We start from the raw sequence: 16088 nt of genomic DNA, 5'->3' as shown, positions 1-16088 counted from the left end.
TTGTGCAACTGCCCCTAAGGGTTCTATCACACCAACCTCTTAAATACTCATGTAAATAATAACCATATTTCCCAAGATGATTCCAGAAGGAATTCAATGTGGGTAGTCTCTGAGATTAGCAGAGTATCATATTTTGTAAGGAAACTGTTGTAAAGCATTCTGAAAAGGTTATTACGGGCAATTCTTCACACTTGGAATTTAATATATTGACTCATGGCTTTCCCCTAATTTTAGAGCCTGTGAACCTCGTGACACAGCAGGGGGGAGGGAGAGAGGGGGGGAGAGAGAGAGAGTAGGAAGGAGGGGGAGAGGAAGAGATACAGAGTGTGAGCAATATGTAAATGGATGTACAGTTCCAAAGAACCGGACCAGGCAGTGGAGACCTTGGCACGCACTCAGGAGGTTTTTAGAATGACAACATACACTATCAGTAATTAGTCATTCTTTATTTTTAACTTAACGAAACGAATGGATTGGAAATGTTTCAATTTCTGTGAGTGGATCTTGCCATTTCAGACTGTGTCACTGGCCTTTATTAGATTTAGACTGACAATCTACAACCGAAAAAAGCACACAATCATTTTTAAGAATACATACAATTTAAAAGTTTATTCAGAAGTCAGTAGTGAATTTGGAATGGTCAATATTATTGAAGTCCATGGTTACAGCAATGTATTACAAGTCCTATACAGTAACAATACGAAAGGAGTTAGTTGTATACACTCCAAAAACCCATTATTAAATAAGAATCCATCGTAAAGGCACTTGTATACCAGTTCTTTACAATCCCTGTCATTTAGAACACTAGAAGCCCTTTTAGGAATACGTTTGCCAGTTAATCTAATGCCGTGTTAATACAAAAAAAAAATCATAAAATTCGCTGTTCAAAAAGGTCATAAAATCATATATACAAACCTCTGTACATACTGGGCATTTGGGGAGAACATAAGCTAAAAATGAGCATTCAAATATGATTCAGTCAAAAGCAATCAACTCCTTGTCTGTACTGTTCATTAGCTTCTTGGTCAGTGTATATGAACAGTCAGGTAACTCCTTTTACACTGCATTTGCACTGTATGTTTGGAGTTTTTGTGGGAAAGATTCAGCAGTTGGAGACCTGATTCATATTCTGTGCTAGAAGAGATTCCCTTCGGCTGGCAGCATCATCGCACCGAAAGGAGAAAAAAATAAAAAGGAACAAGAAGAATTTGAGTAGGCCTGAATGAGGTATTCATCTTGTCAAGCTGTGAGGGGGGGAGAATTGCAGAAATAAAATATCACAGCTCTGACTTTCGAGGGAGCTGGAGTGGGGGGAAGGGGGGTTTGTGCATTGTGTGCTTGTCTTTGTTCATTGTACGATTCCCGAATCGATGGACGTCTGCTTCCTCGTTGTCTTCGGTGGAGGTGGGGGTGGAGTCTTGCTGGGCAATGGCGGTGGAAGGTGCTGGAAAAACATACACCGACAAATGTTTAAAATAAAAATAAATCAATTTAAAAAAACATACAAAAATGATTTGTACAAACTCTCACATACCTCAACTATCCTGTAGTTCTTTTATTTCTAAGAACAGGCAGGATTAACTTAGATTGAGAGATAAGAGATCAGTTTCTCTATGATCAAAGGCAGGGGTATTGAATCTGACAGGTGCATTGTGGGTGTGTAGTTTCTTAATAAGGCGGGGGCAGACGGTATGGCCGCAAGGCGGCCGTGGCCCGGTACACTTGGTTACACGGGCACCCTGGCGCTCTTAACTCCCGACACGCTGAGACGAACGGGACAGGCCAGGGGTTGGGAGGAGTGCCACGGAGCTCAGGAGAGCTGGGCGGCGGGAGGCAGGGTTGTTCCCACTACATCACTGTCGCCGGCCTGCCAGTTATCCGCTCGGCCTCCATTTTACTACACGCCAGTAAAGCAGTGGCAGGGGATAAATAAGATTGGTTAACGGACTGGCCTGAGGGGGAAAGAGAGAGAGAAAAAGAAGAAAGAATTGGCTCGTCTCCTTTCAGCGACTCATCCGAACATGCTGATTAACACCGGGATAGCCCTGATGTATGTGAGGGGCCATGTAATCATCCCATTAATCACCTCCCCCGGCTAGCCTAGCGGGCGGGTTAGCGTCTCGTAAATAACACCGCGCCTGTGCGGTTTGTGCGGCTCCCCCCGGCTGACGGATGGCGGTTCGGGAGTCCTTCTCACCGTCTCACCGACCAACGGAAATTCAAAATGGCGTGTCGGACCAGGGCGCACGTCAGGTTTGTCGGCTGCCATTTTGTTAGCGAGATGGAGAGACGTTAAAAGAGCTAACACGTACCCTTTGATGTGGAGGAGGCGGGGGAGGAGTAGTCGGAGTCGCCAGGTCTTGATTATTGTCCACCAGGTTCCCGTAATCGGATGTGTTGACTTTGAGGGGCAGAGGGGGCGGGGTTTCACCTTTCTCCTGGCAGCCCATGCCATTCAGCTCCACATCTGTGACCAATAGGAGTGCGCTTTACAACAGTGTCCCGCCCACAAACCAGCTTTCCTCTCACAAATAAACTTAACAACAGCACAACATGCAAACACTCAAGAATAAGGATTTCCTGTCCTTAGATTCTGCAATCGCTCTGCTTGTTTTTTCGGCATTCCGACTGCTTGCTCCATTTTACTATGGAGTTGAAACTGCTTAGAAATTCAAGGCAAAGCTGATGATGAAATTCTGTGTAACGTGTACATAAGGGAGCCTGAAGGTAAAATGACAGATAAAACAAGCGAGGAGGGAAAGGGAATCTGGGAGGAAAGAGTAGGGAAAAGGGAAGAGTGAGAACATTAGAGTTGCATATGGGAGCAGGTCACAGCATTCCTCCACTTGGTTCTCTTGTTCATGTTACAGACCAGTTGGACAACTGAACTGAATCAGTGAGAGGACAGAAGATAAGGTTAGGGGTGGTAGAAAAAGTTAGAAGGTGAACAGGAGAGTCAATATGTGTGTGTCTGTGTGTGTATCTGTGTGTTTGTCTGTGTGTGTGCATGTGTCTAAGAAGGTCTTTTTTAGGTGTGCATGAATGTTTGGGTGTGCCTGTGTATGTCTGTGCATGTGTGTAAGCATACTGTACAGTATGTGCATGTGCGCATGTGTGTGTGTACGTGTGTGTAAGTGTGCATGCGTGTGTATATCTGTGTGTGCATGCGTATGTGTGCGTGTGTGAGTGTGCATGTGAACGTGTGCGTGGCTGTAAAACACTCACTGGAGCCTGTGTGCAGGCTGAAGGACGTGTGCGTGTGTAAAACACTCACTGGAGCCTGTGTGCAGGCTGAAGGACGTGTGCGTGTGTAAAACACTCACTGGAGCCTGTGTGCAGGCTGAAGGACGTGTGCGTGGCTGTAAAACACTCACTGGAGCCGGTGTGCATGTGTGAGTGTGCATGTGAACGTGTGCGTGTGTAAAGCACTCACTGGAGCCTGTGTGCAGGCTGAAGGACAGCTTGGCCCGGGGGGTGACGGGCGGGGGTGCTGGAGAGGACGCGGGGGGCCCAGGAGACACGGAGAGCCGGCGGTCTCCTGTCAGCAGGTTGATCACCTGACTCTTTGGTCTTTGGGGCCTGAGGGGGCTGATCTGAAGATCAGAGGATAAGAGTGTTTAAGACATCTGAATAAAGTCAGTAAAAGCCTACAGACTGGCTGTCTCCGTCCCTTTCTCAGGTTCTCACTCCTCACCATTCACTTGCTTGGACCTTTTTGCATTGGTGATGGCCGACAAATATAGACCTTAGATTCACATCCATTTAAATGTCTAAAGCATCACTGTAGGCAGCAGTTTAATAGGCATGGACTTGGGCTAAGTTTGATTCTAATGTAGAACTCTGCTATTTACCTACTTCAGTATACAGCAGAGGTTGTCACTCCTGGTCCTAGAGAGCCATAGGGTGTGCTGGTTTTTGCCTTCATATCAGCAAGCAATTAACTGAGTGAACTGTGCCATTAACTATTTTAATTAATCAATTGTGCTGAGTAACAACAAAAACCAGTAAACCCTGTGACTCTCCAGGACCAGGGGTGAAGTCCACTAGTATACAGTATATCCAGTTGTACACATACTTTAAAAAGTTGAGTCTCTCTGAGAAGGGTGTCTACTAAGTGCCAGTACTGTAAATGCAACTTTTAGTCCTCAAGATGAGCCAACATCTTACCAGCTACATATGTATCTACCTGTGGAATATCCCCATGCATAAACACATCCGCTTTTTTGTCATAGCTGTCCTTCAAATCTATGCTTACATTTATTTTAAATGGTGTAATGATTTACATTTGTAAACACATTTTCGACAAGATTACAAGAGGCAATAATGACCCAGAACAGGCATGTTCTCTATCATCTCACATCAGTGAAGAGAAACATCGGTAATAATAAAAAAATTTTTATGAATGGAAGTTCTATGAAAAGATACTACTAAAATACGTATCCACCTATATACATGTTTAGGTATCTATATTCATTTGAATCTTTTAGTTGGTGGATATAAAGTTTCTCATAGTAAAAAACTATTTTCATAAAGTATGAGAATAAACCTTTTTTCACTGAAGGGTACACATACAAAACTCACAGAAGGACACCTTTTAGGATGTGACAAAACCTGTCATTTGTTGTATGGCTCTTGGGAATTAGCATTTCGCGTATCACGTCGCGTTAAGAGGAATGACAGATGAATGGAATTGTTTATACGGGTCCGGGGAGGGCGAGAGGCACAAGGCAAAGCTTGATGTTCTATTTTAGTACATTTTGTAGCTTTTGCTTCGACTTAAGGGAGACGTCTGCACAGCTGTATCTAGCAATGTTTCTCAAGGTTAGTTTTCCTCCCAGTGCTAACTGAAATTATTTTGACAAACCTCGGCTAAGAGGGAGCACACGCACTCAATTAAATTGAACTTCCTCCCCCACTTTTTTCGTGAGGAGTCCGGCGACAGATATTCCTGAAAGTGGTTTAGCTGTGAGGCTGTTGTGTGAGATGGTGCCGCTTAGAAGAGCTGACTGTCACATCCAGTCCTGAGGGAGGCTATAACTGATTATAAGCAGGCCCGAAAATCATTGCAGAAGAGTAGAGTGCTGCATTAATATGAGCAAACATAACAGTGGATACCCATCTACTCCCGAAAAACTACTTTAAGAAGCGAAGGCAGGAGCCTGTCGCTCAGTGCCCGTGTTAGTTTTACTGTTGCATGTTCAAAAGAACAAGCGGCATGACTTCCTCGCTCAGGAGTGTGGAATGGGTATCTGGAGAACACCAAACAAAACGCGACAGAGGCTGTTCTGTTCGGGCGAGTGTTTTTTTTCCGAACTTCTCAAAGTCTCGCTGCACTTTCAAACCAATAAGCTAGTTCTACAAGTGAAACAAGCCTGCATGCGCTTTGCTTCTCTCCCATTTCTGTAGTGTGAGAAGTGAGCTTCTACGAGTCTCTCTGCGATGCATCTGTATAATTTGCCCGAGGGATAGTCCCGTCACCCCAGGGAGGGGCAGAAACAGGGAGTGAAGTGAGAAGCCTCATCTCACTGGAGGTGTGGGGTCCATACTCTGATCTTTATCTTAATTTCCTTACAAATAGTTTTCATCCCTTTGGGGGAAGCTTTGGACACAATACTGAGATAAAAGCCCCTGCCTGGGGAAAGAGAGCATGAACCAAAGAGGAAGATACAAGATGTTGGATTTCTTAAGAGGCATAGCATATAACCAAGTGACATAGCAGTAACCAGGATGGTGTTCTTTCTTATTAGCAATACATACTGGAGAATCACATCTGTTTTACTGTATAATCAACAGGATTGTCAACTTCTATTGTCAACTCTTAGAGTGCACAATGGTCCTGAATCGATTCATATGTGCTCTGTTAAGAGTTGAATTAACACTTGAGATTTCACTCTATAGTTTTTTTATACTGTGAAGCAGTATCAGAGTCCTATCAGAGCAACTGTACGATGGTAGAGCCTTATCAGAGTTACTGTTTGCAACCAAGCTTGCATTCTATCTTCCTAGATATAGTACAAAGCAAACAAAATGGATGATGTAAGGTTCGAGAAATTCTATAATTCCAGGAATCCTAGTTAAAATACCGCTTGGCTAACTTCGCAGGAGAACGGAGGAGGAGCAACACGTCAGCGGTTTCCTCTCACCGTCTCTGACAGAATGACAGCCTCCGCAGGCTGCAGGGCGAACTCGGTGGCCTTCAGCTCCTTGTCGAAGATCTCCTGGTGCTTGCTGTTCCTCTTCTCCTTCTTCTTTTCCTTCTTCTCGCGCTCGGGCTCCTCGCGGTCCAGCTTGTCCTGAGATTTACAATGCAGCTTCTTTGGCAGGAGAGGCTCCAGTGCAAAGCTTGGACGAGAGAGAAATAAAAAAAGGATTTAAACAATAGTTTCACCTAATGCACATTCTAACAACTAGAATTTTTACTTTTCTTGGAATCTAATGGTATTTATATGCAAAGTAGTCATAAAACCTTTAAAAAGCCCCATGTCAAGCTTATAGCTGCTGAAAACAGATGGTTAGGCCGGCCGCCATTAAATCAAGAGAAATTATTTTAGTGCTTACAAAGGTTCTGCCCTCAAATTTCACAGGCTTTTTATTTGCTGCTTTTATCAATTTAAGCAATGATGGGTCTTAAAAGGCACTCTTCTAGATGGGCTATAATATCATCCGCATTTGGGATTTAAAAGCAACTCTATCCGTTCCATTTTGGAAATGAAAATGCACAGCCAACAGGTGATCTGAAGCTCGGTGCTTTTACGCGGGGTTCTATTAAAGCACATTAGGGCTGTTGCTGCTGAAAGGCTCGGTCTTTGTCTCCGCCGACCGCCGAATAAAAGGCACGGAGCGCGGCTCTCTCTCTTTTCCGCTCCGCGGTCTGGGGTCCCTAATTGTGTCTCATGTCGCCGTTTTTTTCCCGCCCGCACCTGTGTAATGTGCGCCGCAGCTGAGAGACGGGCGCTCCCGTGATGTACTCACTGGAGAGCCGGCTAATTTCCCTACCGGTAACCTGCAGGCACCTGGCACATTGTGACGAGAAGCTTATTCAGTGGTTACCCAAAAAAAGCTGGCACACTACTCGCCCTACTCAAAGCCCGTATTGTCTTGCTGTTTACATTACAGTTATCCAAAGCGATGTACAAAATAAAAGTGCATATCAAGGTCATTAGAACAAACTACAGAAAAGATTGGATATGCTACGATTCACAAATACACAGTTGTATAGTCATGAACATTATTGCCGGTAAATGTGGCAAACAGGCCAAGTCAGTAAGGAATTACGACTAATGACAGTACCAAGATAAATACAAGCGCAAATACAATATAGATGCAAATACAAGTGCAGCTAGATTAGATTAGAAAGTAGAAGAGGCTAAAAAAGTTTGTCTCCGCGTGTTCTCTCGCGTGCACTTTAGTGCGTGTGCCAACATGAGGCCGATAGTCTTTTTGTTAAACAATTATGCCGATTTTACCACCCCAATCACCTACGTTGGTGAAATTATTTTCATTAATTAAGCACAGATGATGACTGATAGCTTTACAAGCAACATGTTTACAAGTGACTTTTGTTGTCCGACATGGGGCAGTATTTTGAAATGTTGTAAAGGGGGAGTTTGTTTGTTTGAGGCAGTCGGCAATACACTCATAGACCACTTTTAGGTAGACCTGAATATCTCAAACTGCTGATCTCCTGGGATTTCCACAGACAACAGTCTCTAGAGTTTGAGGAGAAAATTGAGCAGGCAAAAACACCTTGTTAATGAAAGAGGTCAGTGGAGAAGGGTCAGACTGGTCAAAGCTGACAGGAAGGTGACAGTAACGCAACTAACCACACATTACAACAGTGGTATACAGAACAGCATCTCTGAACACACAACTTGTCAAACCTCTCAGTGGATAGGCTACAGCAGCAATAAGACCAAAACACAAGTGGAATACATACTTAATAAAGTGCTCACTGTGTGTAAAATTGTATACATGCAAATTAAAATTCAATGTACTAAACCCATAATTCATACTTGGCGAATAATAAAAAACATTAATAAAAAATGCACCTTTCTGAAACAAGATTTGGTTACAAATGACAAGTATCATTAGTAATCAAAGTAAGATTTGGAAATATTTATTCAGACTTATTGTGGATTTACTCATTGACATTGCAGTGCAAGTAAGCATCCTTGAGCAAGTAATTTGTAACTGCCCAGCTTGGGCACGTCTCTCTGAAACCTAGGACTGAGATACGTGGGAGGGCTGTCTGCACACATACTTGGAATAAAAAAGGCTGATGGCCTTAAATGGGTTTTTAGATATTATTTCACTTTTAATAGGTTTCATCTGAAAAATATTCTCTTGGGTTTATTTTTCCAAATGCTTTTTGACTCATTTCATGAAAACTTAAAATGAGTTTCATCCTATAATTAGACATGATAACCGTTATGTCTAAAACAGTGGAAATTATTAATTTGAACAGGCCTAGGAGAAACTTTGTAAAACTGCGTTATTGCTGCTGAAATGTGTCACGAATCGGTATCTGTGGGTCCATGAGAAGGGTTATTAAATTTGGCAGCGGCTAGCCTGCTGGTAAAGCGTGGTCCTCCACCGCAGAAAGGAGCTCCGGCAAGGATTGGCGCGGACGCGGGGCAGGCACGTACCCATCGGAGCCCGGTCTGGAGGGCGAGTTGTCGGAGGAGATGGAGGTGACGGAGGCCACGGAGAGGGGTCTCTGGGAGGAGGGCATGGTGAAGGAGCGCACCATGGAGCGAGGGCGGATACCACGTCTCTCGTCCGCCCCCGGCTGTGTACACACAGGCGCACAAAAAGTGTTCATTAAACACTGCCACCTACTGTCCGAAGGTTACAGCAACAACCCCCAGTGCAGAACACTACTGCTGCTAGTACTACTGAATATCCTCCAACAGTAGTCTGTTCTTCAATAGTACTGAAACAAAAACAAACACAATTACTTACCCAGATTAAGCCATCTTGCAAACAAAATAAGCTTTGTATTTCTATTGCATTAACCTGGTATTTATACACAAACAAACAAAATTAAACGCAGTGGCAAGATTCTCTCCTTATTAAACCATCTCATATTAGCTCACAATAAGGCAACAATATGATGCAGTTTATTCACCATACAGCAATGTTATCATCTCTTTACAAATAATATATGTATTTATCATGAAATTCTAAAGGCAGAAAACACTGGTCTTTCCTATAACCAGCCTGCATAACTAAGAACCAGCTGTACAAATGCCCTTGTATAGGTTGAACCACAGAGTAAGCATGTTGTCTCTCAGGTATGATAGACCAATTGTCCCCTCTGCAGAATGGGGTGGGGTAGTCGCATGCAGTCTCATTCGGCCAGCCTCGGGATTAAGTGGCTGGATGTATTCATCACGCACCCCTCCGCGTGAGCTGGAGAGCAGTGTTATGTGGTCGAGTAAATTCTCTCCTCTCTGGGGAATCGATAGCGACTGCCCCAGGTCCCTGTCCCATACTGACAGTCACTGGACGGCTGTTGGAAGGGTGTTCTGGCATCTAATTCAGCCTGAGAGGCTTAAACACTGACTAACATGCCACTGCAGACTACGGGAGTGACACTGAAGGAGCCAAAAGGAGGACACAAAATGGCTGCTTGGGCTGGATGAATGGCGTGCTGGAGGCAATTAAAAGCACACCACAAACCTATAGAAAGTTTACATGTACATATTGGTGGGAGGCAGATGGAGGACTGATTGGGCAGAAGGGCTGACGAAACCAACTGAATGTCAGTATGTGGAAAATGAGCACTAAATGTGTCGAGAAAATGTCTCCAACGCTTTTCACCATCAAGTATTTTCCACATGGGTTGGAAAAGGTCACAATCTTTGCTCTGTGGCAATTAAAGAGCCTTCACCTCAGGCAAGGATAACGGGAAAGGGCATCTGAACCCACAGGAGGTAGCTCCAGCAGCAGCTAAAAGAGCCATCTCAAACACAGCCTTCTGCCACATACAGGGGCTGAGCTAAGCAGAAAAAATAAAATAACCAACACAAAAAAATCTATAATGCTTGAGTAGGATTTTTTTTTTTTTAAAGAAAAAAAAAAGGAAAAAAAAAACTAACCACAAAAGAGAAAAAAGCCAAAGGGCTGTACAGACAAAAAAGGAAATTACATTAAGAATGGTATGGCAAATCATTTTTTTGTTTGTTTTTTTGTTTTTTTAAACAAGATAATGGTAACGAGATGCTTAAAAGTTAATAATTCACCATTCTGATGGTAACATACAAGACAGAACAACATGCATGGTATTGAATATATTTTCAGTGGATCAATGATGTTTAATTATTAATTTTGTGGAAAGAATCATGAATATCGATATTATCAATTTCCTGTCGCCAATCATTACTGAATCTTTAAAGTGCTGATAGCCTCAGATAACCCGGAGGCAATCCAGTTCTGCTCTTTCAGAGAAATCCATCTCTGTACAGTGCAAGACGCCAGACCCTGTCTAACACCCAATAGCAATAGTTTGGATTTCGGAAACAGGGCAAATTCAAACAGCTGAGAGAGAGAAAACAACACAAAAATAGCCAGCGATATTACACGGTCTAGTTAAGACGCACAAGGCACTTCTCCAGTAAATTAAGAGGTGGGGGTGCATGTAAACTCTGAGACCTTTCAAAACGAGAGCTCTAAGCCACGGACGGGAGCAGCTCCTGTCGACTGGATTTTTATTCTCTTCTCTCTTCATTAATTAAAGCCATTACTTCAGGAAGAACTCATATGAAGTGGCTGCACTGCAAATCATCTGCTAATTGAAATGGTAACTGAGATGGTCGGTCCTGGGTCTGAAAGGCCAGCGCACATCAGACACTGAAGCCTGGCCTTGCATGCAAAGCAGACGCCAAGCAAAAGGCCAGGGCCCCAGGCTTCATGTACAGTATCAAAAATAAAGGTATTAAAACTGCCTAATAAGGTAGAAATGCTTGCCGCTGGGGCGTCTATGTATAAATTTTTACGTTTCGTGCTTGGAAAAAGTATTCATTTGTACTCAAATTTGATTCTTGAAGAACAAAAATGGACCTCCACCCTTACTTTATTTCTGAGAGTGTATTCATGCGAAACTCCAGGAATCCTGTGTTTGTGTGGAACTATTACAGCACAGTCACATAACCCAAATTATAAAGAGACCAAAGTTTTTCATCTCTAAGGTAGGTGTCTGTGATTGACATGATACAGTATCTCCATCCACAAAAGGAGAAAATAACTTATTTTTAATTTAATTAGTTGGTCAATACGGAAGCTCCAGGTAATCCTATCCATGGAAACTTAAATAGTAATCAGTTGTGAACACATTGCAGTACCTATTGGCTCCTGTCCTCTTACAAGCCTTTTGCAGGAGGTCTGGGAACTGTGTGGTGTTAGAGCTTACCAGGGTCTTGGCTCCATACTGCTTCTCCACCTTCTCGCGCAGCTGCTTGAAGCAGGCCTCCAACCTCTCGTGGAAGGGCCTCAACGCCTCTGTCACCTTGTCCCCATGGATACGCACACCCTCCGCCAGGTATGGAATCTGAGCACGACACAGAAGAGCACAGGGAACGTCAGAACCGCTGAACACAAACCGTGTTTACAGTTACTGTGAAGAAAGCCGCATTATTGGGGATATCCTTTGGGTTGGGGATATCCTTTGGGAACGTCCAACAAACATTCATACAACATATTTCGAAGAAAATCCAAGGCATTTCCTGAAATGACGGGTAGTGCACATATTTGCATTTGTAATTAAGCTCATAGCCTTATAAACCCAGACAGCAAGATGGGAAGCGTGATACTGTACGTGAAGAGGAGAGAAATTGGTTAAGACCTTGACAGTGAACATTAATATGCAAAATGTAGATAAGAACTCTTTAAGAAATCTACATACCATGAGTCAGCAACACTTTAATCTCAATTTATCAGCCCACACACGGAAGACACAAAGATAGACCAGGGTTACATAGAGGTCATCTTCTTTTAACCTTATATTTATACAGGGTTTCTACCTTGCCTGCAATGGAAACATAACAACCAAGGGCATTTGCACAATGTGTTAGAGAGGTGTACGATCACGGAGTCCATTATCTGCTAGGAATCCCTGGAGTATGTTATTGAGATGATATACCAGTGATTTTGACCTTTGACATCCTGTTTGCTGGAAAGGAGAAGCCTTCATTGTTATGGTTTGAATTCCTCAGTGGCGAGTGTCCAGCTTTAGCGGAACCATCAATTTCTTGAGGGGCAAGAACTTCTCATTAAATTGCGTGTTTTTGCTCTGCTTGGACAACAGCATGGGGAAGGGAGAGGGGGTGGTGGTGCAGGAGCTCAGAAATAATGCACTGAATTTTTCAGAATTCTCTGGGAAGAATATTTGAAGAAATGCCACACATTCTCAGCAACATGGGAACCCTCAACCAGGCTGTGTTCAGTTTCAGAGTACATTCCTGTATGCACGCGGATGCAGTTTCCCTAAATCCATGTAAACACAGGAATATTAAAATCACGAATCTTTGCTCACAAGAGCTCATTTGGGAAGCAGAGGATGTGAGTGACAGGAAGATCTGATGGTGAGAGATGGGAGTGGTTAACAGAGTTGTCACTGGAGGCTGGTTACAGAACGCGCCAATCACCTATACACCAAGCCATGAAACGGACATCTGGGGAGAGATGCTTAAAATGGAGGGAGTTGGCAATTAAGAGAGCATCTCTGTGGCTACCTTACCACGCTAGCTCAGCTTGCTACAGCTGGTGAGTTGAGGTATAGTAAACTCACTGTGAGATCAGACGCCTTGGCTAGAATGCTGACACAGGATGATAGTGCAGCAGGACTCCAAACCAGTGAAAACAAACTAACAGTAGGATTGGAACACAAGAGAAAGGTGATTATTAATAATAAATAAAAACTGCATCAGCTGCAAATTCCAATGCAATTATTTGACTACGCAAAATACCATAATATTGTCCTTACATTACAGCTATTTAGTTGACGTTTATTCAGACTTATGGTTTATTAGACTAAGCAGTAGACAACCCCCCGGAGCAATGTGGGGATAAGGGCCTTGCTCAAGAGCCAAACAGCTGGGCTAATCTTATCATGGCTACACCTGTAATCGACCCACAGACCTTGCGGGTCCCAGTCACGTTCCTTAACCATTAGGCTACGGGCTGCCCCATACAAATTTCTGTTATTATGAACACAAAATCACCCACTCAAGAGCCCCTTTGATGACCCTCTATGGAAATAAGAACCAGGAAAAGTCAATGTACATGGTAAGCTTTTTGTAATGAGGACCACAAACTTGGCGTTTTCCTGATACTGTACATCAAATCAGCCACTTTCCCTGAGGTTCATTTTTTCCAGTTATTGACTCGGGAAGGATCTGGAATTCATTTAAAGGTCCAATTCTATAAACACGTTAAATGATAATTGTCATCTAAATTACTTATCACTCTTCAGAGAACAGCCTGGGGTGCTGTTGAAATATCTATGCATGAAATTGCCTTAATTTTCTGACAACAGAAAAAAAAAAAATACAAGAGTTGATCTCTAATTATAAACTGTCTACATGCCAGGCGACAGAATAAATCTTAGATGCAATTAAGAATTGTCAATGGGGCCTTCTGACAAAGAAAACAGAGGTACGTGACTGGGCGGTCTAAGGTGCTAAAAAATCAGCGATCATGTTTGTATTGGCAGGCCGGAAACGCATTGCGCACACTGGCAACCATGCAATTTGTTGTGCAATCACCTCAATATGTTTTTATGTGTGGGTTTAATTAAACCACTCCAGACATGACAGCTGTGCATTTTGAAGAATTACCATCATTACAGAAGGACCCTTTCCTCATTAGGAGAAGAACTTGTTCGGATATTGGGAACAGGATTCCAGATGAATATCAAGCTGAGAGGGAATTAGAATTCCGCAATGCAGATGAGATGATTAAATACAATTAACAGCTGTTTCGACGGCATGATCAAAAGCCGCACTGTCCGATAAATCTGTTCTTCAGACTTGTGAGAGACAGGCTGTTGCCCTATGTCATCTTGCATCAATCACACACAACATAGAGAAGCGCTGAAGAGCGCTACCCCAGAGATGCAGGTGGTTTCCTGTGCTTATTTGTTCTTATTCTGGTGAATCAACAGACTGCGTCATTCCCAGCTTAACCCTGGCCCATGTGGATACACACTCCTTAAGGCGTCTTGTCTGCCTGCTCATCCTGTGTATTTATTTGACTGATATCAGGTTTACTTCCAGCAGGAAGTGAATGCTATGCATGCTGTTGTAAAAAAACTTGAAAATGACTGTTATTTATGCACACAGCTCAGTCACAGAGAATTAGATTTAGCACCAAAGCATCACCGTGCTAAAGAACAAGCTGCTGGTGCTATGAGTTCTGAAGCACGCTCTAATCTACACTGTCGGAAAATATTATCTGACAAACTGAAAAACAACCAAAGCAATATGTCAAATAGTTCTGAAACACCTTGATGGCTTGAAATTCTTGAATTCTGATGTTTTCTTTAAAAAAAAAAAGAGACTTGGTTCAAAGAAAGAGGATTGCTGTTAGATTTTCCGTGTTCAAATAACTTACGAGATAAACTGATCCCAGTTATTAATTCCTATGGGGCAGAGAAAAGATTAATAAAGCCCAGTGCGCAGTTGCTTCGCAGTGGATTATCATTGTGACAAAGCTTGTTACCCGCTATCCATAGCAGCAAATCGTCTGCTTTCTATTAATCACAAAGATCAACACAAATGGCATGCAAATCAAAGGGGTATATACTACCAATTGTGATATTCATAATATTTATGTAAAGATTCTGACTGTCACAGTTACATATGCACTTGTGTATTCTTTCACATCTCCAATAAGAAAGATAGACTGAAGTTATCTAGAAAGCAAATGCAGCCCAAAAGTGAATACTTCAATGGTTTCATATTCAAAGAATAGTCATTCCCCTGCTCACTTTCATTATTTCCAAATAAAATATCACCCTGAGCCTAGCTAAATTATACTTATAGTTTTATGTATAACTCATTCCAGCCTGGCTGACATAACGTAATGCCAATTGTGGTGAAATGGAAATATCAGGACAGCAGAAATCCTGCCAGTCTTCCAATGCAAAATTAAGACTAACCTCTTCAGACTCCACCAAGGCTCCCATGAAATAATGCTATCTGCACAGCTATGTAGATCGGTTATCTGCCTCTTGCTATTTTGCTTTGTCACAAAATAAATTGTGACTTGCGAGATAACATTACAGCACACTTTACATTACAGTTACTGACTATAAATAGGCCTCCTTGGTGACATCACACTTTTGTATTCATGAGAGTTACACCGATGTCCTCCACTTCAGTATGCATTCAACCATCTGCTAAGCGAGTGTAATATAATGCAATGAAAAGAAAGAGGAGGACAAAAGTGGCAGAATTCAGAGTGTGTGTACTGTCTGTGCATGCATATGTGCGAGTATGTTTCTGTGTACATTATGGGACATCAGGCTGGGCTTACTCAATGGAGAAATCGACAGAATCTGAAGTGGGACAGACAAAAGATGTGAGAAGCCCAACAGACTCAACTGAAGCACGGCTAACAGAGAGCAAGCCCACTTAGTGAAGTGCCGATTACACAAACTTCAATGGAAGCATTTGCAATGTGAGGTGATTACTTCTATGAGCACATGAATGGCAGGGAACTTCTTGCTCGTAAAAAATGCTAGACTGAGTCAGAACACAACCACTTGAAATGGGTGTAAAACTCTCACCCTCAGTAAAAAAATTAAACAAATCAATGAGACACAAATGCTTAATTTGTGCATTTGCTCAACGCACGCTGTCATTTTAGTCAAAACAGAAAAACAACAATGGTCTAATGGCAACATTTGTAGCCTTTTGAAGAATACCTTACCAAGAAAGAAAAAAATTAAAAGTCTACAGCGTCCTCCTGCTTGACATGAGGGATCCAGCTTCATCTGGTTTTATTACTAAAAGGAATTTTTTTAAATTCTGTGAACAGGCATTTATGCCTGACCTACATTTTAGTGACAGCAATTGAGGTGCATACAT

General features: G+C 42.6%; 1 protein-coding gene across 1 annotated transcript in view; it reads right to left on the bottom strand.

Moving 5' to 3' along the window:
- Positions 1 to 594: 594 nt before the first annotated feature.
- dock1 (dedicator of cytokinesis 1) overlaps positions 595 to 16088 on the bottom strand; it is a 254821-nt gene continuing 239327 nt past the window's right edge. The window contains exons 47-52 of the mRNA XM_061225326.1: positions 11411 to 11548; positions 8646 to 8788; positions 6144 to 6342; positions 3434 to 3593; positions 2313 to 2467; positions 595 to 1444 (exon numbers count right to left, since the gene is read on the bottom strand). Coding sequence (XP_061081310.1) covers positions 1349 to 1444; positions 2313 to 2467; positions 3434 to 3593; positions 6144 to 6342; positions 8646 to 8788; positions 11411 to 11548 — 891 coding nt within the window. The 3' untranslated portion in view covers positions 595 to 1348. The remainder of the gene's footprint in view (positions 1445 to 2312; positions 2468 to 3433; positions 3594 to 6143; positions 6343 to 8645; positions 8789 to 11410; positions 11549 to 16088) is intronic.

This window comes from Conger conger, chromosome 2, assembly GCF_963514075.1.
Source record: "Conger conger chromosome 2, fConCon1.1, whole genome shotgun sequence".
In the NCBI taxonomy this organism is placed as follows: domain Eukaryota; kingdom Metazoa; phylum Chordata; class Actinopteri; order Anguilliformes; family Congridae; genus Conger; species Conger conger.
This window is presented reverse-complemented; position numbering and strand designations above follow the sequence as displayed.